The sequence below is a fragment of the Silene latifolia genome, chromosome 1 (genome assembly GCF_048544455.1).
Source record: "Silene latifolia isolate original U9 population chromosome 1, ASM4854445v1, whole genome shotgun sequence".
NCBI lineage: Eukaryota > Viridiplantae > Streptophyta > Magnoliopsida > Caryophyllales > Caryophyllaceae > Silene > Silene latifolia.
Genome location: NC_133526.1, coordinates 20,188,101 through 20,215,621, shown reverse-complemented (window position 1 = coordinate 20,215,621; position 27,521 = coordinate 20,188,101). Strand labels below are relative to the sequence as shown.

The window sequence follows — 27,521 nt, the reverse complement described above, 5'->3', positions numbered from 1 at the left end:
AGTAGATCTAAGTTTAAGTAAAACATATCCAGATAATGTTTCTTGGTGATATTGTCTTTACTCAAAGGCAAGTCAAAATCTAGTGGTGTTATCACTATTGCTAGGCTGCAGTGTCAGCACTATTTGCTACGATGTACACGGTTAGACCAGTTTTTTGATACGGAGTATATCTTTCTGGGGACTCATATCATCACTCATTGTAGGATTTAGCCCTTGGGTACAATTTTTGTTAGACCATCCCCAAGCAGTGGTCGCGTTAATTAGGTTGTGATCCGATTTTACTCTTAATTCCACTTTATTAACCTTGATCCATTTTCACCCTCCCAAGCAAAGGTTACGACCTAGGTCATCAACCCAATCATTTTCCAGCTTCCAATCATTTTTGTTTTGTTTACAACCAATGATAATGTGACACCTATTGGGTCACCAATTGACCCAATAGGGTCAAGAGCAACCAAAGATGTCACAAATTGACCTCTGGTCACGTTAATTTGCAAAGAGATCACGCTAATCTCGTGCTTAATTGTTGGTTAAGGCGACCCAACAAGGTCACGACCTCCCTCGCGACCTTGCTTAGGGATGGTCTTAATACCCTTCCGATCTAGACTAAAAGTAACATTTGTTTTTGGTGGTCTTTAAAAGGTACTTTGACCGTATTTTTTCGTGATTTTTTTGTACATCATCTAAGTGTATACAAAATATAATAGTACAAAGTCTTTTGGGAAGAAATCAAAGAGTAAATCCGTGAGTGCTTGACCCAAAGCGAACAATATCGTATTATCATGGACAGTGGACACTGATGCAGCGAAGCCCAACACGAGATATTCACGCTTCCGCATAACAATTTCAACAATCTTGAACAAGTTGAGTCTAACCGTTCGAATTTAAACCGGTTAAACATGGATCAAATTAGAACATACTTCAAGTCATCACGTTCTTAAAGATCTAACACTTATTTAGCTCACTTCGGTTTGACTCAACTTATTTCAGTTCTATCCATCTCAAAATAAATTTCAATTCAGTTCAACTCCATTTAGCTCACTTATTCTCATTTCAATTTATTTTTCATTCAGCTTACTTCGATTCGGCTCACTTTATTTCAATTCTATTCATCTCAGTTTAGTTTAATTCAACCCAAAAGAATAGGGCATGATCCTAACAACTCAAACTCAACCCGAAACCGACCCAATTTACAGAAGGGCAAAATAGTAATCAACAAAGAGACCACGTCCACTCTCCCATACGGCAGATACCCTACATCCCAAAATAAAAAATAGTAATCCCCACAACTTTTGACGTAAATCACACCCACTATTATAATCCCCTATTCCCATCCTTGATCCCCCCAATCAAATTCCACTTCCTATATTCCATCATCTAATCAAACACTCATCATCACCATTTTTACAACACACTTCACCTTCATCACCATCTTTATCAAAATCCTCCATTAAAAAAACCTTCATACAATAGTTTAATTTGTTGAATATAAAGTTGTGTATGTGATGATGGAGGTTGTTCTTATTAACAGAAGATCACATACTTCTCACACCATTGAATTCATCATTACTAGCTTTTATCGTCATAAGTTCTAATCTTTGCATCAACCCATTTCATATTTTTCATTGTTTATCGTTTTTATCGACTTTATTATTCATAAAATTATGGGTTTATAGTAGTTGCTGATCATATTCTAGTGCCTATTTCAATGGCGGGCGGTGGTAGGTTGTTTAATGGTGTTGGTGGTTCTTCTAAGCCTCTTGAATCTTTTTTCCTTACTGGCTCTTCCTCTTCTTTTTTAGGTACCTTCTCTCTTCCTCTTGACTCGAATTCTCGTGTAAGACCGTTGTATGGTTTATCTGCATAGGCCGTTGTATGACATATAACGATCTTACAAAATAAATTGCATAGAATTATACTTTCTCTGTTCAATCATTTGTTTAACTTTTGTTTTAAAACAAGAAATTGTTGCGAGTTTATTTTAATGAAAGATAAACAAATGATTGAGACGAGAACAATATGGTTATTCCTTTCCTGTTATTGTTGCTTGTGATATGAAAAACGACTTGCCACCTTCCCCTTTAACATTATTTTAACCTGTTGTGAGGCGTCACCGGCTTATGATGCTTATTTGTGATTCCTTTTTATGAGTTGATTTTTAAGTAGATCTAATTTATGAAAATGTCTTAGTCTAGGAGTTAAAAGTTAAAACGAGGGAATCGTGAATTCGTGATAATAGATCACAGGTTCGAATCCCCTCTGTAAAAAAAAGTAGATCTGATCTTGCTTGTTGTTTTGTGTAACAAAGACTAATCATTGGTAGATAGATAAAGAAGGAAATGATGATGTCCTTTATTTGTTTTGTTTTTATGTGATTTAGTTTCTAATTTGACATTATTATATATGTTTGATAGTACATAAGCTTGATTTAACTAAATCAAGTTGTTTTATTTGTTTTATGTTTGGAGTACATGTTTTAATTCAATATTTTGGTCGGAAATTGGCCATCTTTGTCACATTAATTGGGCTATATACTTATATGTACTTGATTTTGATAATCATAATAATTAGCTTTTATGTGATTGTTTATTTATGTGGAAAAGTTGGTTTGGTTCCTCAATTGCAAACCAAAACCCACCGAAAATAAGCAATCATATTGGTTTGTCTGAGTGTTTGACTAAAATTAGATCATAGTTATATATGGAAAAACAAGTTTGTCTCCTCAAGTTTGGACCATGAGCTAGTAGCCTATTTGGGCATCGGTTGGTACGGCCTGATCTCGGACATTTCACCATAAATGCGCCTGATACGGCCTCAAAATATGGTTGTGATAACTATTCTAGTATAATTTGGTCGCGACTTGGTATAGCAGACAAGATTAGATTAGACTGGAGTAAGGGAGTGTATAGGGATTGGATGTTATTGATGCCTCGATGGTAGGGCGTTTTTGTTGAGCTAGAGGCGGGTTTATATGGTTAGCATTGAAGATGTTAGTCTGACCTTTTTTTGTGTCTCTATTGTGTGATATCAGGCTCGAGTTCAATGGTTAGCTTTGAAGATGTTTGTGGGGGAAAGAGGTCAGAAAGGCCTTTCTTTTGCACATACGATCAAGAGGAAAATGGAGACGATGAATATGACGAATACTTGCACCAACCTGAGAAGAAAAGACGATTATCAGTCGAGCAAGTTCAGTTTCTTGAGAAGAGCTTTGACACCGACAACAAGCTTGAACCAGATAGGAAAATTCAGCTTGCCAAGGAACTTGGCTTGCAGCCTCGTCAAGTTGCGATATGGTTCCAAAATCGACGAGCAAGGTGGAAAACTAAACAAATGGAGAAGGATTTCGACAAATTGCAAGCTAATTATAACTGCCTCAAGTCTGACTATGAAGATCTCCTTAAAGAGAAGGAGAAGCTCAAATCTGAGGTAATATTTACTGTATTTCCTGCAATTTTGATACAAAAATGTGATTTTTATCATTACTAGTGCATCTGACTCCCTTGCCTTACCAAAAGCGGGAATTTTTGAGGCTATCGTTAATATTGTTGTACTAATTCTATCATTGCTTATCCCATGGATGACAACTGATCTCGGACACTGTCCAAATCTGTTTGGCTTAATATCGACAAGGGGGATCCAAATATTAACATTTGGATCCGATGGATGTGAGTTGTTTTTGGCAACAGATCCTGGACCCTTTTCCAAATCGATTAAATCTCATATTGATGAGGCGGATCTGAATGTTAATATTTGGATCTGCTGCATATGGATTGGTTCTGGATCCACTAAAATAAGCAGATTTCCACAAATACTGAAATACAGTTCAGATTTGAGAGTATCGCGTCTTCAGCTAATTGGGTTCTGGATTTCAGGTTCATCATTTAACAGGCAAGCTACAACTGAAGGATCAAGATAACTCTGAACCAAACAGCATATCTGATCAACAAAAAACAGTTGGACAAGAGCCTAATGTCGAGTATGCTTCAGAGACTGAGGATCAACATACATCAATCTTTGGGTACAACAAGCAAGAGGATCTGAGCTCTGCAAAAAGCGATGTGATCGACTCAGACAGCTCACATTATGTCGAAGCTGGACATTCCTCATCCTTTCCAGAACCCGGTGACTCTTCTTATGCATTTGAAGCAGCTCATTCCGACATCTCTCAGGATGATGAGGACTACCTTAACAGGACCCTCCTGCCATCTTCCCATGCCTTCCCAAAAATCGAGGACGTTGACCCGTCAACCAACTCTTCCCACTTTGGCATCACAGATGATGATCACGGCTCTTTGTTCTGGCCTTATTGGGATATCAATCTGAAAATGCCAACCTCTTTACATATGTAATATTTATTTGTTTTGGGTGTAAAAAATCCGGTTGGTCTTAAAGGCCGATAAAACTTTATCCCCGTGTCTAAATAATGCTACATTATCGAGTTCTCGATCTGAAAACTCCCAACTAGTTGATCCTAATGTTCCAAGATTATTTGTGTAATTCATATTGTACAATGTATGTATTGTCTTTTCTTTATTTTCTTGTTGGTCCAAGAATATCATGTGGTGTTGTATGTAGAGAGACGCATCAAATAGTTCCAATAAATGGTAAATCGGTAATACTACATTAGAACGGAGCAAAATCCTGTCCATTTCCTAAAAAGAAATGAGTGGTCCATTTTCTCCCAACGGCCAAGATCGTATTTCGGTGCATCTCCATTTCCTTAGAAAAAATGGAGGGTCCATTAGAACCCATAGGCCATAACTAGAGTTCCAAACTTTTGCTTCTACTTTTTGGTTAGCTTTGGACAAAATTGAAAGTGATTGATGGTGCACCTTGATTCTGATGATAATTTTTTTTTTTCCTGAATTTTTTTTCGTTATCCTTTAGTTAGTTTTTGGGAAACTGGTGCACAACCCAGAAAATAATGTGTCGAGAATTAGAAAAAACAAGGACCAACTGAGCAAGTACCATACTAACATTGATGCATGAAGCAGGCATTCCAAGACCTGTACAACTTCAGAATGTTCTAACTGATGCAAGTTCCATCTTGATTTAGCCCATGAAAACTCTTCCTAGATGGAGTATATTTCTCTAACAAGGGCCAAAATAACGTAAGATAATCAGCTAGTTCAAATTTACATGACTCGAGGTTTACAAGGCATCCTGAATTCTCAAACAGTCATTCAGTTATAATCTGAGTGAGACTCATAAAAATCGCTAGGACATGGAGACGTGACCTCCTGTTCTAGAACTTGAAACACCTCGTTCATCGATGGCCGTTCCTCGGGGTCTGCATCCGTGCATTGAGAAATAACGTCGAGAATGGCTTCTGCTGATTCAAGGTCAACATTAGGGCATCTTCTATCCACTATCTCCTCTATTTTGTTAGCTTTCAGCAGAATGTTCATCTGATAATAACAGTGTTGTATAATTATAAATAGTTCCAAAAAATGGATAACGAGGAAAGCAAAATATTACGACGACAATCACATTAACGGTAAATTAAGAAGTTAGAGAAATATGTGACTTAGAACTTACCCAACTAACCACATTTAAGCCTTTCTGAACAAAGCATGGATCAGTAGGTCTTTTGCCAGTCACAAGCTCTAACAATAACACCCCAAAGCTGTAAACATCAGACTTTTCGGTTGCTCTTCCGCTTTGCAGATACTCTGCTCAAAACAGCCAACAGAAAAGGCGCAATCAAGCTTGGGTGAAAATAGATAGAAGTAGCGCAACAGTAAATCATAAGTTGATTTTCTACATAAACTAAACGACTACGTCCAACATGGCACGCATAAGTTTCAAGATCACCACAACTGCATTGCATTCTGAAGCTGTATCGGCTGCATTTATGGTGTAAGAACTAAAATTAGATCACAAAAGCTCATTTGGATTTTGGGGGTGAAGACTGAAATAAATTTTGAAAGAGAACCATGCAGACATATATACAACCATGCATGGTAGTAACAACATTGCGTCAATTTAGCTCAGTGAGTCGTAATTTTTTTCCCGTTATATAATCCACAATAAAAAATAATGAGTTTTTAGAAGTTGTACAAATTGAAATATATATACCAAGACGCATCAATTTAAAATTTAAAACAAATGGTAGTTGGTTTCTTGATCTTTCAGCTATATTCAAGGTCGATCGAATTTTTTTGGTTTTTACATACAAGGTCATGCACCATTTTATGTGCATTGGTCAAGAATGGTAATAAGGCAAAAATCAATAATATTACCATAAAAACAACTCAAATATGGTCATAAGCAAAACATACCTGGAGCCAAGTAACCAAATGTACCAGCAACAACCGTAGTGACATGGGCCTCTTCGTCTTTTAGAAGCTTTGCAAGGCCAAAATCAGATACACGGGGCTCCATATTTTCATCAAGAAGAATATTGCTAGATTTTATGTCACGATGAACAACTCTTGGGCAGCAGTCGTGATGAAGGTAGGCTAGGCCACGGGCAGAACCAAGGGCTATCTTCAAACGCACACTCCAGCTCAATTTTTCTCCACCATCAACCCGTTCTGTTGGAATTACCACAAGATAACTATGAATTGGGTACAAACTTACCAATTCTGCTACTTTTTAGTATAGCGGGTTTGTCACATTTTCATGAAAATTTGCTTCAACAAGTACAACCAATTCTCTTATGATATATGTGCAAAATATGTATGTGCAGACTGAAAGATGAGAAATCAACTTGAACGGTAGCGCATTTCATTGTAGGATATAGCCGTAAAAAAGGGAAAAAAGGTTTCCTAATCAAGTTACTGACTTACCATGCAATATATCATCTAGGCTTCCATTGGCCAAATAATCGTAAATAAGAAGCTTTGAGGTGGGTAATCGGCAGTATCCTCTTAAGTTTACCAAGTTAATGTGTTTAATGCTGCCCAATATCTCCAATTCTCGCTCAAACACCTTATCAGATCCTTCACGAGTGCGATCAATTCTTTTAACAGCAAATGTTCCACAGTCGTTCATGACCAGTCTATATACGGTACCAAAACCTCCAGAACCCACGACATCTTCTTCATCAAGAGCCTCAAGCTTTTCTATGATCTCAAACGAGGGGTATGGAAGGTCGCCATGAAAAGTTATAAGCTTGGTGCCTGTTCACGGTAGAGGACACATTCAAGGAATCATATGTGGACGAGTTTTACCACAACATGAAACAGAGGGATTTACCAGCATTGGGTTCAACTTGCTTCTTTACTTCGGTGTATTTTTTAGCAGCTCTTTCTTTCTTTGATACCGACCAGCCCCAAAGAAAAGCAACAAGCACAATAAGAGCCACTCCTAGCATGGACACAGCCCCAATCACAATCCCTTTGATGTAATGAGACGAGTGCTTACTTGGGACTGCCATATCTGTATAGATATCTTGAATAAGCAAGGTTGCCAATAACATATTGAAAGAATTAAAAAATTGACAAGCATCCAAAGTACTATAAAAGCAGCCACTGATTCTACTTGCCTGGGGCTTCATCGCTCTCAGCATGGGGTAAGACTGCAGGGAACCCAAGTGAGGTCCGACATGGTTTGTGCACTTGTCGACCACAAAGATCCAAGTTACCTATAAATCTGTTATCAAAGAAAATAACTTAAGATAACAGCAATGACTCGTATAGCACCGATGAACACAACTCATCAATGCTAGTTGAGACTAGTTGTAAATATCAGAGCTAGAATTGGTGGCACATCATGCTACCAATTGGTATGAAGTTTCAAACATACCACTAAATAACTTACACATCCAAGTCAAATTGAAGTTATGTTTAAGGAGTTAGAGCACTTCTGCTTCTGTAGCCTGAGATTTGCCTCGCCAAAAACGTTACTTAATCTATTCATATAAGGGCATATGTTTGCATCATTACGATGTTCCTTTATTGACGTAATATTAGGGTGTTCTTCATCTATGGTAATTTGCTCAAAACTGTCCATGGCTTCTGTCTTCACCAGTAAACCTTCACTTAAGAAAATGTTCTACTCTCATATCGAGCATTTATTAAGCCTAAGCCCTAAACCTCCTTACTTACTCCATATAATGGGTTTGAAACACCAGCTATATCACTAGCTCTATCAGTTCTTATATGAAAAATTAGCAACTATGAGCAGCCGGGATAGAAGGCAACCACGAAGACAATCATTTTTCGTTGATCTTACGCCTTAAAAAGTTATCCAACCGCAGATTTGCTCAAGCATCTTACATTACAAGAATAATGAACAAGAATGTTGGGACTATTTTAAACTGAAGATGGAGATAATAGAGTTATAGGAATGCAAGTACTGAATTTAGCTGGGGATTTGAAGATATAACAGATAAACTCTGGCACACACAAGAGAGCAAGGAGATAAGTGCAATTGTAAATTTACTTATGCTGATAGAAAACCATGTTGACGGTAATACTTCTAAACTAATGGTAAATTAGCCTAGTTTTAACTGACTACTTGCATAGGATTGAGGATTCTTACCCATACAAACGACAAAGATTAAGGTAAGTATGAAGTTAGAGGAACAACACAATAGGGGAGTGACTAGTTAGCTCGAAAACATATATGGAATTATAACTTTTAAGAAGCTATCATAACTCATACGAAAGGTTCAGTTTGATGTCAAGAAGTCAACATACGATGGAGTTGAAAAGGTGCTCAGAGCACCAAAATCTGGTATCTCGCCTGAGAAGAAATTTGTAGATAAGTTCCTGTAATATAACGTGCAAAAAAAAAAAATCAATGCATGGGTCAACTTTCAACTGCCATGATTGTATTTGATAAGCTGACAAATGGCCCCAACGTCTAAAACATTTCAAATTCAGAATTAAGGACTTACAAATAGCGGAGCTTAGTCAGACGCCCCAGAGAGGAAGGTACAGCACCCTTCAATGAATTGCTTGACAAATCCCTGTAGTAATAGATACGCACATTCTAATTGATGATTAGCAAAGAGTACTCCCTTTATTCATTTCATACCCATACGTTTGTTCAAAATCTCTCGCACATAATTGAACAAGCTTATGAAAATGAAGTGAGTGAAGGGAGCACTAGATAACCCTAAACAGGCATATATCTTTGACTACAAAAAGTCAAGCCAAGATCACAAGGCCAAGGGTGTGATTTCTAGGACTTGTTATGCTCAATTCAGCAAAATAATACAAAGTTCAGCAGAAAGATCATGCAATGTTGAGCAAAAAGAAAATGAGTGTCGCATGAAACATTTTCACACGAGAGACCAATCCAAATACTTAAGGATTACTCATCTAATTATATGGTTAAGGGGTCGGTCTCACATGTTAGACTGTCACTCTGTCAGTATATGGCTTTGTGAAGCAAAGATAGGCCACTGCGATTTGCAAACACTCTAATAAATGAAGCAAGGGTTGGCATTTGTACGAATTAGAAGTGGCTTACTTACAGTATGTTGAGATTAGAAAGATTTCCAAGCTCTGCTGGTATACCTCCTTGCAAATAATTACCTCTCAAGTATCTGAAATAAAACACCAGTAAACAATTGGCTAGTTTAGCGTCTTTCAAACTAAATATAGTACGCTTCAGGTACACATGAACACAGTAAGAGGGATTACAGAAAAGGGTTCAACTTACAAAGCCTTAAGCTCATTACAGTTTGCAATTTCATGAGGAATATAACCATGTAGTCCGTTCTGATGAAGTGCACTAATTCACATGAATAAAACAAAAAATTGTCATGATACAATTAAGTATAAGATCAGTCACCTGGAATGTCAATCAAATACTTGTGTACAACAGTTTTACACTTGTAATATTGTAAAACCGCCTCTGGTTTTGCAATAAGATATTGTAAAACCGTCTTAAACAAGAGTACAAGACCTTTTGAACTCAATATAGATAAAAATCACAGCTTGGTAACTCACAGTCTTTGAAGCCTGGTAAGCTTTCCAATACTTGGAGAAATTATCCCCCCAAGTTGCATGTAAGGCAGATTTCTAGGGGACATCAAATAAATGAAAAGAATCAATGTAAAGCAAAACAAAACCAAAAATGTGAAAACAACAATAATTTACTCCCTCCGTCCCTTGATGAAAATACCCCTCACAATGAATAAAAACGGTAAACAAATGATTGAGACGGAGGGAGTAATAACCAAGCAAATGCGAATGAAAAAAACTGAAGATGGTGCTTACATAACAATGACATTGTTGTCCTGAGGATTACAGGAAATGCCAATCCATTGACATGGTGTAGCATCAGTATCTCTCCAACTACCAAGGGCATTCTTGGTATCATTCAGTAAATTCTTAATTTCAAGCAATATCATGCCTAGAAACATAAACAGTAAAAAAGAACAAACAAATTACAACCTATAGACAAAATCCAATTAAACATACAACAACATTACCCCAGTGTCTCACTGCTCCGCCAAACTGCAAGGCAGGGGGTCGGATGTACGCAGTCTTACCCTTGTGCTACCAACACAAAGAGAGTTTCGGAATGACCCAAAATGAGATTGACCAGAAGAATAGGTAAAGAGCTAAGAAAGTTTACCATCAGGAGTGAGAGCAAGAGGGCAATTGCTGAAAAGGGTAGAAACTAGAACTAGTTTAATCAACAAAATAACTAAACCCATTAACAAATTGTTGTGCAAGATTAGATTTTTAAGGTCAAAGATTAAAACTTTATCCTAGAGTATCATAGTTTTTATGCCTAACAATGTGAAAATAATAAAAAGAAGCCAAAAATTTGAAGAAAGAGAAAGTTAAGAACTTTGGACTGCCATGATAACTGTGAAAAAAAGGAAAAGGGTAGTGAGTTAGTGACTACACTAGTGAGACTGTGAGAGTGGTGAAATGTGATGATAGCAGAAATTATTATTACAAGGAATAAATATTTATTTTAGTTTTTCTAACTAATACTCGGTTTTACGTAGTTGCTATTTCATATTCGGTTTTACTGAAATAGTGTATATCGACCAAACTTTCCACTCGATTTCGTACAAATAAATAACTTATCTAGACAAATTTTTAGAATACTACGAGTATTACTGTTCTTTTTTTCTTTAAATCGTATGTAAAGTTGGCAATAAAATCGACTATTTTATACGAAAGAAAAATAAAAATTCACAGATTTAAAATACGGAGTAAATGCCTAAATGGTAGTGGCCTAGTAATAATATGTGTAATATGGTGACTGGTGAGGGTTCTTGTTGTTTAAAAATGGTCAGTAAAATGAAGAAAGGACACTTAGAAAACTGTGCATGGCAGAAAAGAGAGAAAAAAGGGTCACTATCTTAACTTTGATTGGTGTTACAAATGGCGGGACATTTTTTTATTGCAAAAAAAAAACATTTGAATTTTAACTTGGAAACATGTGTTTGTTAACATATGCTGCCTGTACGTTTGAATTTTTGAAAGCATGAAAACGGGGGAACCTTACCTTTTTTTTCTTTGTCCTCTTCTTAAATTTTGCCTTTTCTAGTTGAGATTTGCATCATAAAACTAACAATTAGTCTTGCTAAAGACGGGTTGGAGCAAGTGACGGATAATGCCACTCACAAAACGGATAGGGGGGACAAGGTGAGGACACCCCCATGTGCTTCCCTCTCTCATCTATTTGGGTCATTTGTGAGGGAAAATGGTATCCGTCACTCCAAAGTGACGGATAAATGCCATTACAAATGAGATTTTGTGTAAAACTAATTTTTTCGGTGTCGACCGGAAGTATTAATATCGACAGTCAAGCAATAATACCGAAGATAAATGATTGGATAGACTCGTTCTAAGTTTGATTATTTTTTCATTCGTACGAGTCTAAAATCAAACACGTAGTTGATGTTGAATTTTTTTTTGTCTTCTATTTGTTGGGGAATTAATTTTCAAGAAAACATTACCAACCTTCTTTGAATGAGTTACTGACTTACTGCATATTAACTTAATGTAGGAGAAGATCATTTACCACAATTTCTCAACCATACTCATCAGTCATCACAGCAGAATAAATTGTGCGTCTTGAAGAACATAATGGAAAATTTTCAGTACAAACCGAACAATACTGGGCTCTAAGCTGCAAAAATACATTTACCGTGTAAAGGGAAGACGATAAAATTAAACAATACGTGAATAATGTTACGTTAATACAAATTATTACTACTCATATTAATCAATTAAATCGAAGTTGGGGATGATTATGCCTATTAGGTGCTACTGCAATGTGTCAAATTATCATTCAGAGCGCAGTCCGCAAACAAACCTTGTGAAGAATAAGCTCGGTATGGAGATTACACAGCTTAGCCTCAATATCAAACCAGTAACATTGATGTTATTGTATAGATATTAATCACAGTATGCTTTTTCTTCTTGAAAAACCCAGACCACCTAGGCTTGGCTTTAACTATCTGGCATATAAATGCGTGCAGCATTAGTATCGGTTCTCTATAAAATACAATCCTTTCTTGGGGCTAAAATAAAATGTCCGAGTGTCAATACCCAGAGTGCACAAGGTAAAATGAAGCCCAAATATCACGACAAGACAACAGAAGACCATAAAAATACAGACAGATAAGAGTCACATGAACGTCAAAGAATTGAGTAATGCATGCAACATCTAGATTCCGATAAGCCAGGTTCCTGAACAGCTAATAAACAGAAAGCGAAAAAAGCCAACCATGTTTTGATGATTTTCTGGTTTATTAAGCAAATCTCAGAGCTCAAAATGTTAGAATAGAACATTACTTATATCGCTGCTGTTAGACCAGTACTTACTTGAACAGTTCTGATACGATCCAAAGGACCAACGGAGGTTGTATTAGAGAAAACATAAAAGATTTAGTCTCCACTTGTAAACTACTCGCAGAATATTAGGATTGTCAATTAGAGAGTCTAATGAACCTGCAGTGATGGCCGCTAAACATTCCTCACAATTGTAAAAGCATACGGTTTCTCGAGTAATTTGAACTTTGGAGTGCGAGCCACAGCTAGGGATGTCAATTTCACCCGCATCCATCAAAATCCGATCCACCCGATCCTAAAAGATGGATGAAAACCCGACTTAAATGGATGATGGATGGATGACGGATGAAATGGATGTGGATGACGGATGGGTTGGATGAAGAAATTCCACCCGCTATCCACCCGACATCCATCCATCACCCGATTTTATTACTTTTTATTTAATTTTTTTACATATAACACATTATTAAGATATAAAATATTTAAATTTTCATATTTATCTACTCTCAATATAGGTATTTTGTGAACTTACCAACTAGAAAGTTAAACTAAGTAATTATCTAACTTCATTTTTGTAGAGAAAAAAAATCATTATTTTTTTTAAACTTGAAATATAAATATACACAACACCCGTTTATCACCCGATCCACCCGTTTCATCCACGGATGATGGATGGATGGATGACGGATGATATGTTTCATGGATGACGGACGGGTTGGATGAGATTTTAAAAGGACGGATGGATGACGGATAAGGCTTCACCCGACCCGAACCCGATCCATTGACATCCCTAGCCACAGCGACATGACACGAGCCTCCTGCAGCAGAGTGGACACCCTTGAACAATTTATATCACAAATGATAAAGCCCTCCGCCCATCAGTGCAGCTGTCTACAGGAAACATAGTCAGGCTAAAAAACCAAATAGTCCCTTTATTTTTATGTTTGTTTTTGGATAGATTTTTTAAGAGAGAAAATGCAACTGGAACTTCGGCTGTTTATTCCAACTTATCCACTTCCTTATCCTTCACTACCGGTTGAAAATAAAACGCTTAAATCTCTTTCCACCGGTAGTTTTCAAGGGTAGGTGAGGGAATTTTCAGGGTGCAGGGGAGTTTTCAGGGTTGGGCTTTCTACAATGGGGAGGGGTTTGAAGCTGAAGCTACGGTCGGGGGAGCAGAGAGTGGGGTGGCTGAACTGAAAGGTGCGGTGGTTCGGATTAGATGTATACAGAGGTAGGTGGAATAAAACTATAAAAAGGAATGGGGTATTCGAACCCTGAGACCTAATGTCCCACGGTACCTCCATTTTAAGCACTGCAATTTTACTGTAAAGATTTGCAGAAAAATAAAACCTAAAGACATGGTTGAGAAGGCCAGAAATAAATTGCGTACAGAACTAATTCAGACATGACGGAGTAATTAGAAGTAGCATAATACAAACTACAAACCTCTAAAGAATCTTGCATCTGGAAATCAACGAGCTGCGGAATGTGGACGGCGTTCAGTAGCTGCACTGGTTTCTGAAGCGACTTCAAAATTTAGGTCATAGAGCCAACAAAAGAAGTGCACACTGCACAGATAATCACTACTGTCTATGAGAAAGGCCAACACTCCACTGCTGGTAAGCTATTCATTTCTTAAAATTAACAGAAACGGAATCAGAATCAGGAAAAATAAACCGGGAGATAAACCAGGCATAAATGGTATATTGGTATTATAGTTTACAGCAACATTTCACCGAAGTTGAGACTATTTAATCAACCAGATTATCAACAGTTTAAACACTCCAAAAAGGAGTCAGAGGATACGATAAAAAGAATATAGTACAGACAAATCCAGAATAAAATGAAATTTACAAGCTGAACAAACAGGTCAGCAGAAATTAGCCGAGCCCCAACTTGGATTTTTGGATCCTTCAAAAAGTGTCTTCAAGTCCTTGATTTTGAGATTTAAAGGATCCGACACTGGGATACGAACCCGTATTAGATCCTCATACCCGAATCTGAGCATCATAGGAAAAGAGAAGTCCAACACACAATTCTAAACTGCATTCTAAGGACTACAAAATACACATCATAATCATCATATGACTCACATTTCCCATATCGGGAGATATATAGATTATAAGGAGCTTTTCTGTACGCTTGTCCCAAGAAGGCACCAACTCAATCAGGAGAGGCTAAGAAGCACCAAAGACTGAATATTGCGTCTCTAGAGACATAATGGTACAGCTTTACGAGAGATTTAAAGTGAGCACATAGGCAACGACCAGAGAGGAAACAATAGAATGCAAAGACTGCAGCAAAATTAATTCTAAAAAAAGTATAAATAAAGCAATATTAGATGTACCATGTCAGATTGACCCATTAATCCGGCAGTTAAATGAGGAGCACATGTAAAACTGTCTCATTCAAGACTCAAAGTTTAAGTTCAGCATATAAATTTGGAAGCAACTGTTTTACACCTACATCAGAATAAGAGCATTACAAATACACAAACAAAGGTTCAGAAATACATGTATTCAGAAAGAAAGAAAATCTAACCATATAAAATGGGCCAGAAAGGTCATCTGAGTGATATGATACAAGAGTTCCAGCTCAACAGTGAGGACCTTCAATCATAGACATCCCTCCACAAGTCAACTAAAAATACAAACATGAGTGAAATATTAAAAGAACTAGGTTCTGATATAATGGAGTCATGGACTCTTCCTCCACATAACTGGAAAAGCATCAGGATTTCAAGTCTTCAACAGCCTGCTTCACAGCATATAGAGTCATCTTCTTCACCTCTAACTTATCCTCCTTTGCCTTGTGATTTGGGGGAAGCAAACGAAACTCATCAGTCAATCGCACACATTCGTGAACATTCTCAGGCGAAACAAAATCCATAGCAACCTTAATGCACGATTTCAGGTTTCGAACTTGATGTGGACAACCAGCGGGAATAAAAACGGCTTCTCCGAGTTTTTGAACAAATGTCCATGGCTCCACACCATACTCCAACTTGAGCTTCCTCTTATGCTCTTCAGTTAAGTAAAAATATTGATCATGAATAGCGTGCACAACACGTGGCACAAGGCACCCAAGTATGTGCCTAAATTCCCTGAAGTGACTCTTCAAATACTCTTCTAGCTTTGGGACATCTTCTCGCCGAAAAATATCCCACAATGCCCCACCCTCCACAGTTTCTGAAGCTTCTACCCCTTCAACCAACTCTCCATCGCTTAATCGCGGGGTCAATATATCTGTGTCACCCTCTGCTTCACTACAAGAATTCATATTTTTCCTCAATTTTTTCGAAGGTGTCCCCGTTTGTCTGTGTAAGATCTCTGTCTTCCTTTTTCTACCACGCCTTTTCACACCAGGGTTCTTCATCTCTTCATAAGTACCGCTATCTGTTTCCTCTTGTGGTGGTGAACTAGATTTACAAATGACGTCAATATTAGCTTCTCCTTTTTGAACATGTTCCTCCACTTCAACCTCATTATTGACAAAATGAGTTTTCCTTTCATCATGGTGTCCAGTTTGGGGAGCATCTTTGACAGGAATGTCGAAAATTTCATTAACCCCATTTCCTTTCCGCATATCCAGAAGAGCTTCACATAGTTTATCAGTAACCGTCATCCCGACAGATTTATCATCTGGGTTTAGAGCATTGGGGAGGGGCGACTTACTGTCTTTCAGTTTCACAACATTCGAAATTCCTAGCTCCACAGAAATACCAAGTTGACCCTCTTCTTTAGGGGAGTCAGCAATGCACTTCCGATCGACAACGTCCACCTCATTACCAACTACCTCATGGTGGTTTTCAGTTGGACTAGTGCCATATATCTCTTTCTCATCCTGAGCTTTGTGTTTTTGTTTCAATCTCTCTATCGTTCGGAGTGCTTTAGCGTTCATCCTCGTTTCTGTTGTATGAGTCAAAATATTCACGGCATCAGACATATCACAATGTAACTTAGTCACAGAATCGCCCCGCCCAAGTTCTTGTGCAACCCCATAAGCAATGTAAGTCTTTGGCCCCAAATCTGGCTTTAGAGATTTTTCTGGTAACCTGGAAACAAGATTAAGAACGCCACTACGCGGGTGTGTGTACTCCTTAAAAGGCAATGCTTGGATAAACTCGGCTGCATGCCTTGGTAAATGCTTTTCAAATTCAGTAGAAGGAGGCCAGTCTTTCAATTTCAACATTAATGGCCACATGAAGGAATCACAGCGACCATCCATGTACCCAGTAAAAAATTTATGAATATTGATATCATCCTCGCACCAAGTAAGGCAGTCAATAGTCTTGACATCCAAATGCCTCGAATGCTCAGGATGTTTCAACTGACGACAAGCACGCCACATGACCATTGGCTCCCAACTTAAGCCACTAGTAGTTTTAAGCACGTCTCTGACAATGATTGGTTCTGCCTTGGCCCAATGCCCTTGAAAATGTTTCAAATCATCATTGTGAATGTCAGGGGCAGAAGGGCAGTACAGATAATTATCATCAGAATTTTCTCGGGAGGCTGCTTTCCTTGAGTTACAATCTTTAGAATCCTCATTGCCCATAGAAGTGGTGCAAGAACAGTCTCCAGTGCCTACTAGAGGGGTATAATCAACTTTGTGAGTCAGCAGAACTTTTTCGGCTTCTTTCACCATTTCCGAAACATCAACTGGGAACATACACCTCAGTTGTAGCATCCCGCCACCACACCCACCAATGTTTGCCGGGGGACAAGGAATACTACCGTCTTCCTTAGATTTCCATTCTAATGGCGGCATTTTAAGAGCCTTCAGATCAGTAGATTGTTCTGCAGGACAAGGTTTTGGGCCATGTTCATCTGATATCAGTTTAGTAATCACGATATCTGACTCTTTGTCACAACCCTTCTCATCTGACTTCACTTCTGAAGTCACCATTTCACAATCTTTCTCATCCATTTTCAGTTCTGAGGTCTCCTTATCACAACCATTTTCATCTGACTTCAATTCAGATCGTGCAATATCATAACCTTTTTCATCTACTGAGAGTTCAGAAGGTACAACTTCAGAACCTTTTAACCCAGAATCATTGAGAACACTGCCACCAATTACTTCCACCGGCTCTTCTCCGTGCAGGTATCCCAAACCCTTATTCACAAATTCTACATGTACCTCATCTATGGCCCCTCGAAGATTACCCTCACGGAGTTCCCGACAACAAACAAGGCATAAATCATAACAGCAAATTTGGCAACTTCTATGCATATCAATAATGGAAGTCTTACAATTATTGCAAAACATACGTTCATCAAGAGGGCATTCAATTTGTTCTACTTTTACCTCATCAAGCGGAACGCCTTGAATGTGGGCCTCCACTTCTTTTTCCATTTCCTGCTCCTTATCAAACTGCTTCAAATAAGGAAAAACAGTTTTTAACAAATACAAAGAATGCATCACTTTATCATCCTCACTTATCTTCACCTTTTGTTTCTCCAACATTTCTCTAACTACCCCTTCCAAACGCAAACACGCCTTACAATTACAATTCCCGCGGCAAACAGGGCAAGCCTCAGCAAAATAGTCCTCAGTCTTATCAGGATACCATCGGGTCATACAAGGAATACAAAATCTCTTCCTTTTGCAAGTATTGCAAGGAACAACCCTCCCCTTATCATTCCTCTTACATTGATGACAATTATTCCTACCAACTTCAAGCCCATCTACATCCACCCTCGGCTTTCTCACCTTCCTCTCCCTTGTCGCCCTACCACTCTGACCACCCCCTTCTTCATCGGCATTCGCATCACCACCTTCTAGTCCCTCCTCCTTTCCCCGCGAAACCCCTTCCCCTACCTCATCTACAATTTTCGCACTCCCATCAACTCCAACATTTTCCGCCAACCTTGCACGTTCCAGTTTTGACTTACGCCCTCGTTTCTTCCCAGTCTTACTCACTGCCACATTTCCAGAACCAACTTCTGTGCACTTCTCTTTTCCCCCCAAATCCCCCTCCCCTACCTCATTCACCACTACCTCACCTTCAATTTTCACACTCCCACCAGCTCCCCCATCCTTCACAACATCCACAGCCGCTTTCGGCTTCCGCCCTCGCTTTTTCCCAGTCTTACTCACTGCCACACTTGGGGATTCCTCTTTTCCTCCCCGTTCTCCTGCCTCATCCGCAATTTTCGCGCCCACACCAACTCCTACCTCCTTCATAACATCCCCAATCATTTTCGGCTTCCTTCCTCGTTTTTTCCCAGTCTTACTCACTGACGCATTTCCACAAACAGCTTCTGGGCAATCCTCTTTCCGTCCCTCTTCTCCTACCGCATCCTCGATTTTCACGCCTACATCAACTCCTACCTCCTTCATGACATCCCCAATCGTTTTCGACTTTCGCCCTCGTTTTTTCCCACTCTTTTTCTCTTCGACATTTCCACAAACACTTTCCGTGCACTGCTTACTCCCATCAAACCCTAGCTGAATTCCAACATTTCCCACCAACCCATCTTCAACCTTCACCTTGGCAGCAATACCCACATCTTTTTCCTCAATTCCATGCAACTGATTCACAGAAACTTTAGGTTTTCTTCCGCGCTTCTTCAAGGGTAATACCTCGACTTTAGCCTCTTCTAGATGTGCTTTTTGCGGCGGATCGACGGCGTTTTCCGCCACTTTGGCCGTCGGTTTACGAACCCTTTTTCCCGAAGTCAACGCCGAAGTGTTGTCGTCCGGCATGGTGAGAGAGAATCGAGGAAAGGGTAATTTGGGGAAGAACAGTGATTGATTTTAATTAGAGTATTGTCGAGTGTAGAGCGAGAGAATTTACCTAGAAATTCGGTAAGTTAAAGCGGCAGCTCGTTTTGTTAACCCACTGTTTTAAACCACATCACCACCGATTGATCCTCGGATTGTTTCCTTAACTTTGCCAAGTGATTGATAGGTCTCGGATTGGTTTCGGGTTTTTTTGGATCGTGGGATATTGCTTCTTTGAGATGGGGTTAATTATTAAAGGATCAATTAATGTTGTACTTTTAAAAATTTAACCTCTTATGAAAAGTTTTTTAAAACTTAGGCCATCTTCTTTTGGACTTAATTTCAGTTCTAATAAGTTCAGTTCAGTTCAGTTCAGCTCTATTAAGTTCAGTTCAGTTCATTTCAGCTTCATTCAGTTCAGTTCAGTTCAGTTCAGTTCAGTTCAGAGTAGTTTATTTCAACATTAATATTATTACTAGTTGAAAAGCCCGTGTGATGCACGGGACTCCCATTAGGATCATCTGTATAAATTTATTTTATAGTTGATAAAAAAAATTCAATTATGTTTAAATCATTGATAAATAAAAGTTCGTGATTGGTGTAGTTGATCATCAATGAACTATTAGTGCTTTTATCATAGAAGTTTTGTCATTTAGTAGTTATCATTTCAGTTGTAAAACATCAATTAACATTATAAGAGTATGTACGTAGTTAGTTTTTTCATTATTGTTATAGGCATCACTGATTTTTAATTAAATACAAAACGTTATCTCCATAAACATAGTCCAGCTTACCAAATGAACCGCCCTTAATAATTGAGACAGACCTTTATGAGTTTTACAAATCATTTTAACCTATAACAACTACGTAAAACTAAATGGTGTTACGTAAAGCAACATGTATCATAATTATCTATATTTAGTGTGTTTAGAGAAAATGTTATATCTCTTATAGCATAAGTTTACCTTGACTATCTACAATTAAGAGTGTTTTGGTCTATATACTTATCGTAAAATCAAATACATACTGAATTCCAATAAAATTATTAGTAGTCTGTAAACAACAGTACAAAAATATATGTGATTCTATTACATAGAATATACGAGGCTTCCATTAGGATTCATCTTTTACAATATGCATGTTGAATGTTCTAAGAATTTGTTGAACAATAGATTGCAAACGTTGGTTTAATTTACATTGTCATGGTTTGGTAGTAGAATTCTATCAAGTTGATAAAAAAAGGCTTAAGTATGTTGAAAATCGGAACACACAAAACTATTGGGTTGATTTAGTTGATTATTGATGGATCATCGGTCCATTTAACATAAAGGCTACTCTTTTTTGTTTACGTTAATTATATTATGTAGCTACCTATTTTTATTGTTGTACGCACCACCGATTTTAGTCATCAATTTAAAACGTCATTCCCAAAAATGTGGTTTAATTCCTTAAACTGAACACGTGATAACTGAGACTAACTTTTATAAGATTCGCAAATTAGATTAACTTACAACATCTACCAATATATTCCATTTTGTAAGCATACAACAGTGTAAATGTTGAATGGTGGTATGCAAAACAACAGATATCTCAATTATATATGTAAACTGTTTGAAGGATTTTTGTTAGATCTCTAAACAATAAATTTGTTTTGACTATCTACCATTAAGACTGGTTGTTCCATATGAACTTCATGCGAAATATATAATACGGCATCTAATTTTGTAGATGTGGGATATATTTTTGAGTGAATTAATGATCAAATTTTCAAAGTCTGACCTCCAAAAAGCAAATGAAGAGTTTTGCGTGGATTGGAGGGAGTAGGATATTAGGATACTACTGTTAAACTTGATTAGTTTTAGATTAATTTTACTAAAATTATAACTCATTTTTGTTTATTTGAAATTTTGTCTATCAACAAAATCAAGTATCATTATCTTACATTATTATTCTACTCTTTATTTATAATAACAAAATGAACAAATTTTCAAAAAAGAGTTTCAATTTTAAGAAAATGGCTTCAAATTACTAATTATATATGTACAATCGTTTCACTTCATAACCAATATATATGCAATTAGTTGCCTTTATTTTAACCTAATTTATTACACTAAGCAGTACCTTATATTCAACTAAACTCATATGCGATACCTCGTAGTTAACCATTAACAAAAAAAAGGATTTTTTTTTTCAAAACTCGGGTTACCAAAGTGGGAAGTAGTCGAAACCTCAGGACACCAAAGTGGAATTATGCAAATCTCAGGGCACTAAAGTGGAATTAACCCAAACCTTGGAGCACCAAAATGGAAATTTTCAAAAAAAAAAAAATTATGAAAAGCTACTGCAAAAATTATTGCACTTTTAAATATACAATTAGTGCATGACATAGTAATAATCAGCCATACGCAAACCGCGGTAAATAATTAAGTGAATAAAAACACATAGATGAATTGGAATTTAGAAAGTAAAAATTGATGTAACCGAATAATTTTGTATATTTGGCAGTTCAATATATTTTTAACATCTATTATGGATTTGATATGAATTTGAAACCAGTTTGAAGAAAAAATTCCGTGATATAATAGCAGATTATATATAGTCCGCACAATTTTTCTATATATTTATTGTACACTGATTCATTCATAAAATCATAGTTAGCTGGTTCTTGGATTATTAGTCCCGTATAAAATTGTAATTCTTGACTTTGTTCATTTCTATTTAAATTTTTGGCTTGACAAAATCGATATGAGACTTATTAAATATTTTTAAATGATAGCTCAATTTTTTTTTATCTTATGTGAATATTATTGGTAATCTAATCATATTCAGAATTAAAACTATTTGATGCCAGTGTTGAAGTTGTTTATTTCTAATATTGTCATTGTAAAATATTTTCTCCTCCCGCCGTCATTGTAAAAGCCAAAAGCTAAGTAAATGTCATTCCTTACTTCTTTTCCTATTATGACATGTGACTTTTTTCTAGAGTATTTTTTTTAAATAAAAAACAGCTTTTTCTTATGGTTTTTGGAAGATAATTAGGGGTTTGGTTATAATTAACAACTCGAATATTTTGTAAATCTTTTAAATATTCAAAAATGTAATAAAATAAAATTATCTTTATTACTACACGGATTTCACTAAGTAGTTAAAGTCGAACCACTTAGAATTTGGAGAATGTTTTATATTTGTAAAAAATTAGGATCTCTTTTGTTTTTTTTTTCTCACAATGAGTAATTGTATGTTTCTAAAATATACAATTTTAACACTTTTATACGTTTATTATATGACCTTTTTTGCGTTATAAGTATTTCTAAAATAAATATTCTTTATAAAGTTATTTTCCTATTTTTATTTTTGTAAAGAATAATAGATAAATTATTAGATCCACTTCTATTAGTATTATTTTTCTCATAAATAATTGATCTACTTCTAGTAGGATTAATTTCTCATAAATTATTAGATCTACTTCGATTAGGATAATTTTCTCATAAATTATTAATAGGAAAAAGCTAGATCTACACTTATTAGGATAATGATAATAATTTTATATAAAAATTATTTTATATATAAGAATTCTAAAAAAGTTGGACTCTCTAATATCGCTTGAAAAGTTTCTGCTTTATATATATGTATTGATGATTCTTATTTTATATTCTTATTGTTATCATTATTATTATTATATTAATTTATTTACTATTGTTATTATTTTATTAAAATTTATTTTAAATATTTATTATATTTATTTATTATTATATTATTATGATTAATGGCAATATTGGGTATTAATATTTTATTATTATTATTATTACTATTATTATTATTATATTGTTATATTATATTTAATATTTTATTAGTATATTCATTTTTATTAATATTATTAATAACATATTTATTATTATTATATTAATTAATTATTATATTACATCTATTATTATTATTATTTTATATTAATTAATTATTATTATTTATAATATTTATATTATACTTATCATATTTGGTTTTTAGTTATTATTATTAACATATTATATTATTTAATATATTATAATATTATTAATAATATAATTTATTTTACTAATATATTATTATTATTATTATATTACTATTTTATTTTTTATATTACTTATTAGATTATTATTATTATTATTATATTGATATTTTATTAATAATAATAATAAAGAATAATATTATTATAACATTTATTATTATTATTGGTATTATTGTTGTTATTATTATTATTATTATTATTATTATTATTATTTATTTTATTTTTTATTATTTTTTTATTATTTTTATTTCAGTTCAGTTCAGTTCAGCTCCATTAAATTCAGTTCAGTTCAATTCAGTTCAGTTCAGACAATTTCAGTTCAAAAGAACAGGGCCTTCATACCTTAATGTGCATTTCATTCACATTTTGGTACCTTAAGTGGATTTACGTAAAAAAAAATGGAATATTCCGGTCATTATTAAAAGAAATGACGATGTATTTATGATGCACTTCATTCACATTTTCAACCTCCCCCCTTCCTTCTTATAGCTACAAGTCACAGTTGATTCAATATCGGCAGTATTTCACATTTTTTCGCCTAAAACTACTTAAGGTACCAAAATGTGAATAAAGTACACATTAAGGTATTAGGTTTTAAAAAAATAATAATAAGGTGTTAAGTTTTAAAAAGTGCAACATTAAAGGGTGTTTTCATTAATTAATCCATTATTAAATTATTATTGAGCAAGGGAGATAGAACAAAAAGAAATGGAAGGAGATTAAGATTTGGTGGTTTTAGGGTGGTTATGTGGGGTGAAAAAGGAGGAAAGGGAGGAATTATTAGCAATGCATTACTTATTTAGTTATGGATCAATTGTTGAACATTATTCCATCATTCAATTTCACATTATAAGTTTCTCTTTTGCACACTATTCACAAGCGAACATTAATATCGATTTTTTCTCGATAAATAAGTGAAAATATATTCATGTGGGATCTTATTTGATTCGTCTTTAGAAGTACATTAAGAATATCTAACTTTTATAATTTTTGCAAATACGCAACTAAAGATATTTACCACGTAAAACACGGGTTGATAAACATGAAAAAGCAAACTTGTAAAACACTCCCTAAAGCATATGTTTTTATGTTAAACACTCTCAAAAAGCAATTTCAGGCAAAAAAAGCCAAGTACTCGGCGTTGACCACCAAAGACACGTGATATCTTTTATTTTCCTTAAAACAAACTCTGATTTCCCTCCACTTTTTTTGCCTCCTTTTTTATTCTCCCTCCCAAAATCTTTCTTTCCTCTTTATTAACCATTCTTCTTTATTTCTTTCAAATTATTTCAAGCGGTAGCTTTTTAATTAAACTAGCCCTAGTTTATTTGTTAATTATACTACTCGATTTTTAATTATACCACTCGGTTTTTAGTTAAATTAAACCTTAGTTTATTTGTTAATTGTAAAATTAAACAATCCCCGATTTGTTGCAAAAAGAAAATTTTTAAATAACTCAATTATTTGTTAATTATACTACTCGATTTTGATAAAACAATTAAAAAACCTAAAGTTTTTTTTTTGGTCAATATTAAAAAACCTAAAGTTGAATGCAACAAATATAGTTTAAATAGGGCTCTACTCAAGTATTATTATTTAGTAAAGTAATGAAAAAGTACAAATTGGATGAATAAAGCTTGATTAGAGTGAGAAGGAGAGGATTAGATGATGAGAGTGAGAAGGAGAGGACTAGATGGTGAGTTTAATTGGTAAAGAAGGAGAAAAATGGAATTAAGATTGAGGAACTTTAGAGCAGTGTTGAAAAAGTTGAGTACTCGAGAGTCATTGCGCTTAAAATGGTTGAAATGAGGAGTTGGATTAAAGATAAACATAAGAAGTAACATGCTTCCGGTGGTCAACGCTGATTACTTGACTCTTTTTCCTTAAAATTACTTTTTGGGAGTGTTTAACATATAAACATATGTGTGATAGGCTTTGTCGCACACCTAATCAAAGATAAATTTCCCTAGTTACAAATAAATGTAGTACAAGGGGTCGAACACAAGGAAACGGAAATTGCGTTATGAAGTGCTATGAATAGAATTTTATCAAGGTCGATTACGATTGCTTGTTTGATTGAATTGATAACTTGTAAATAAAATGATGTAAAATATATGATAAAGGTGTAACACCCCCGTACACCGAGGTGTCTTACCAAGTACCACCCCAGTGTATGAAGGTGCTACCATCTCGATTGCCCGAGGTAGTAGATCAAATAAACAACATAAGAACATTTATTAAATAGCTTAAGACTTTACATCGTAGGACAACGTGCCAAGATACAACATGAATAACTATAAAGACTACTAAGTATGAGTGACGGTGACATCTACTTCGGTAGCGTGATGACTCGATTCCCTCCCAAGCCCCGCAAGCATCAAGACCAGCTGTACCTGCTACAACCAACTGTTCACCATCCTCGAATGGATCACCACAATTTTGAAAACACCACACGGGGTCAGTTCACTGTATAACAAAATAAGACAAGTACGATAAAAGTAAACAGCTGTTCACGAACCACCTCCAACTCCCAAACACATCTCGTAACCGACTACACACTGAAGTGTGTAGCCCTGCCAGTGGGGGACCACAACCATACCCACCTAAGCCCCGCTCATCAATGAGCGATAACCCTGTTCATTAATGTGCACATCCCCTCCTGTGGTGGGTTCCACAGAGGACGAAACTAGGGCGTGAAGCCACTCCCGCAAGTGACTCCACTCAGTCGAGGACGCACCTCGCGAACATCAATAATCATCTCCACACCAACACCATACTTTAATCCACCAACAACAATCAAGCATATTATCAATCGTACAAGCAATTAAAACACATATCTTAAATCAATTAAACAGTAAACCGAGTTGAAAATGTATCCAACAACCAACCATGCAAGACTCCGAGGCGAATCCTACAAGTAGTAACACGTTCTATTACTAGACAACCCCAAAAACCTACTGAAAGACAACAACGAAACAACGCCTTACTTTGAGACGCAGACCGAAGTCGGCAACGAGGACATCCCGACTTGGAGACTTCAAGCATGAACCATTCTCCATTCTTGGGTTAGTGTCTAGGCTAGATGAGAGTGTATAAAGAGGTGGGTGATAGGTAGGAGAGAGAGATAGAGATAGAGATAGAGAGAGAGAGAGAGAGAGAGAGAGAGAGAGAGAGAGAGAGAGAGAGAGATTAGGGTTAGAAAGATAAGAAACCGTCGAAAATGAAATAAGTTTTACAATTTCGCGCTTTATAATAACGCGTCAACAGCGATGATACTCGGTCGAGTACTTTCATACTCGGCCGAGTAAGCCATACTCGGTCAAGTGTTACCACTACTAGGCCGAGTAGCCCCTACTAAATCGAGTAAACAGATACACAGGTCCTTTATACTCTCTCATATCCCTTCCTACGGCCTTCTCTGGTCAAACGGTCGGTCAAGGAATCCTTAAACAGGGCGGGTATTACAAAAAGAGTCTAGGGGAGTCGGGTCACACATGCAATTGTATATAGATGTTCATGTTAAACTCGAAATAAATAACATTGTTAACTGTTTAGGTCTTATGACAACCACCTCTCGGCCTTATTGTCAATCATAGACCGGGTCCTAAATTCATTTTTAGTTCATTGGTTTTAGGTTCTAAAACCGTCGCTCTGATACCACTTTGTAACACCCCAATTATTCGGTCAAGATAATAGGAGCGTTACCATCTCGGTTTCCCGAGGTAGTATTTCAAAACTTCAATCAAGAACATTTATTAATGTAATGTTTAATGATTTACATAAACATAAACATAAACAAATGACTAAAAGTAAAACTCATGACAACTATACTCTTCTAATCAACTAGACTCGTCTCGTGACTCATAAGCTCGTTCAGTCTCTCACGTGCTATCCAAACAAACTGTACTTAATCTGCTCCCCATATGACCAAAGAATATCATATGGATCAACACAGGCCACACCAGAGATAGGTGACAATTGCACAGATACACAAACGCCAGTCACGATAAATAAAGTGTGACACAACT

The 27,521-nt window shown here is 36.1% G+C and overlaps 3 protein-coding genes across 4 annotated transcripts; 1 reads left to right on the top strand and 2 right to left on the bottom strand.

Moving 5' to 3' along the window:
• The first annotated feature begins 1,278 nt into the window (after positions 1-1,278).
• On the top strand, positions 1,279-4,533 carry LOC141600907 (uncharacterized). The gene is made up of 3 exons (XM_074421167.1): positions 1,279-1,802; positions 3,032-3,426; positions 3,873-4,533. The coding sequence occupies exons 1-3, from the start codon at positions 1,709-1,711 to the stop codon at positions 4,347-4,349; spliced, it is 966 nt and encodes a 321-aa protein (XP_074277268.1). The 5' UTR covers positions 1,279-1,708; the 3' UTR covers positions 4,350-4,533.
• Positions 4,534-4,957: 424 nt separating this feature from the next.
• LOC141600902 (LRR receptor-like serine/threonine-protein kinase FEI 2) lies at positions 4,958-10,871 on the bottom strand. The gene is made up of 13 exons (XM_074421163.1): positions 10,537-10,871; positions 10,176-10,311; positions 9,906-9,977; positions 9,616-9,687; positions 9,428-9,499; positions 8,846-8,917; positions 8,646-8,717; positions 7,490-7,596; positions 7,201-7,383; positions 6,792-7,124; positions 6,282-6,536; positions 5,539-5,672; positions 4,958-5,408 (listed from the first exon to the last, which is right to left on the bottom strand). The coding sequence occupies exons 1-13, from the start codon at positions 10,616-10,618 to the stop codon at positions 5,184-5,186; spliced, it is 1,815 nt and encodes a 604-aa protein (XP_074277264.1). The 5' UTR covers positions 10,619-10,871; the 3' UTR covers positions 4,958-5,183.
• Positions 10,872-12,563: 1,692 nt separating this feature from the next.
• LOC141600894 (lysine-specific demethylase JMJ26-like) lies at positions 12,564-19,649 on the bottom strand. Of its 2 annotated transcripts, XM_074421156.1 has the most exons (3): positions 15,261-19,649; positions 14,155-14,287; positions 12,564-12,961 (listed from the first exon to the last, which is right to left on the bottom strand). In XM_074421156.1, exon 1 carries the CDS (start codon positions 19,428-19,430, stop codon positions 15,450-15,452), a length of 3,981 nt encoding a protein of 1,326 aa, XP_074277257.1. In that variant the 5' UTR covers positions 19,431-19,649; the 3' UTR covers positions 12,564-12,961; positions 14,155-14,287; positions 15,261-15,449. The 2 variants fall into 2 exon arrangements, with proteins under 2 accessions (XP_074277257.1, XP_074277254.1); XM_074421153.1 differs by lacking the exons at positions 12,564-12,961; positions 14,155-14,287 and adding an exon at positions 15,127-15,181.
• Positions 19,650-27,521: the final 7,872 nt, after the last annotated feature.

What these genes read in the sequence shown, in the direction of transcription:
- LOC141600894 (XM_074421156.1), bottom strand. Translation starts at nt 19,430, where the DNA reads ATGCCGGACGACAACACTTCGGCGTTGACTTCGGGAAAAAGGGTTCGT.
- LOC141600902 (XM_074421163.1), bottom strand. Translation starts at nt 10,618, where the DNA reads ATGGGTTTAGTTATTTTGTTGATTAAACTAGTTCTAGTTTCTACCCTT. An exon ending in TGTAATGAGCTTAAGGCTTT is followed by an intron (nt 9,500 to 9,615) that starts GTAAGTTGAACC and finishes GTTTTATTTCAG; the next exon opens with ATACTTGAGAGGTAATTATT. An exon ending in CTGACTAAGCTCCGCTATTT is followed by an intron (nt 8,718 to 8,845) that starts GTAAGTCCTTAA and finishes GTTATATTACAG; the next exon opens with GAACTTATCTACAAATTTCT.
- LOC141600907 (XM_074421167.1), top strand. Translation starts at nt 1,709, where the DNA reads ATGGCGGGCGGTGGTAGGTTGTTTAATGGTGTTGGTGGTTCTTCTAAG. An exon ending in CTCTTCCTCTTCTTTTTTAG is followed by an intron (nt 1,803 to 3,031) that starts GTACCTTCTCTC and finishes GTGTGATATCAG; the next exon opens with GCTCGAGTTCAATGGTTAGC. An exon ending in AGGAGAAGCTCAAATCTGAG is followed by an intron (nt 3,427 to 3,872) that starts GTAATATTTACT and finishes TCTGGATTTCAG; the next exon opens with GTTCATCATTTAACAGGCAA.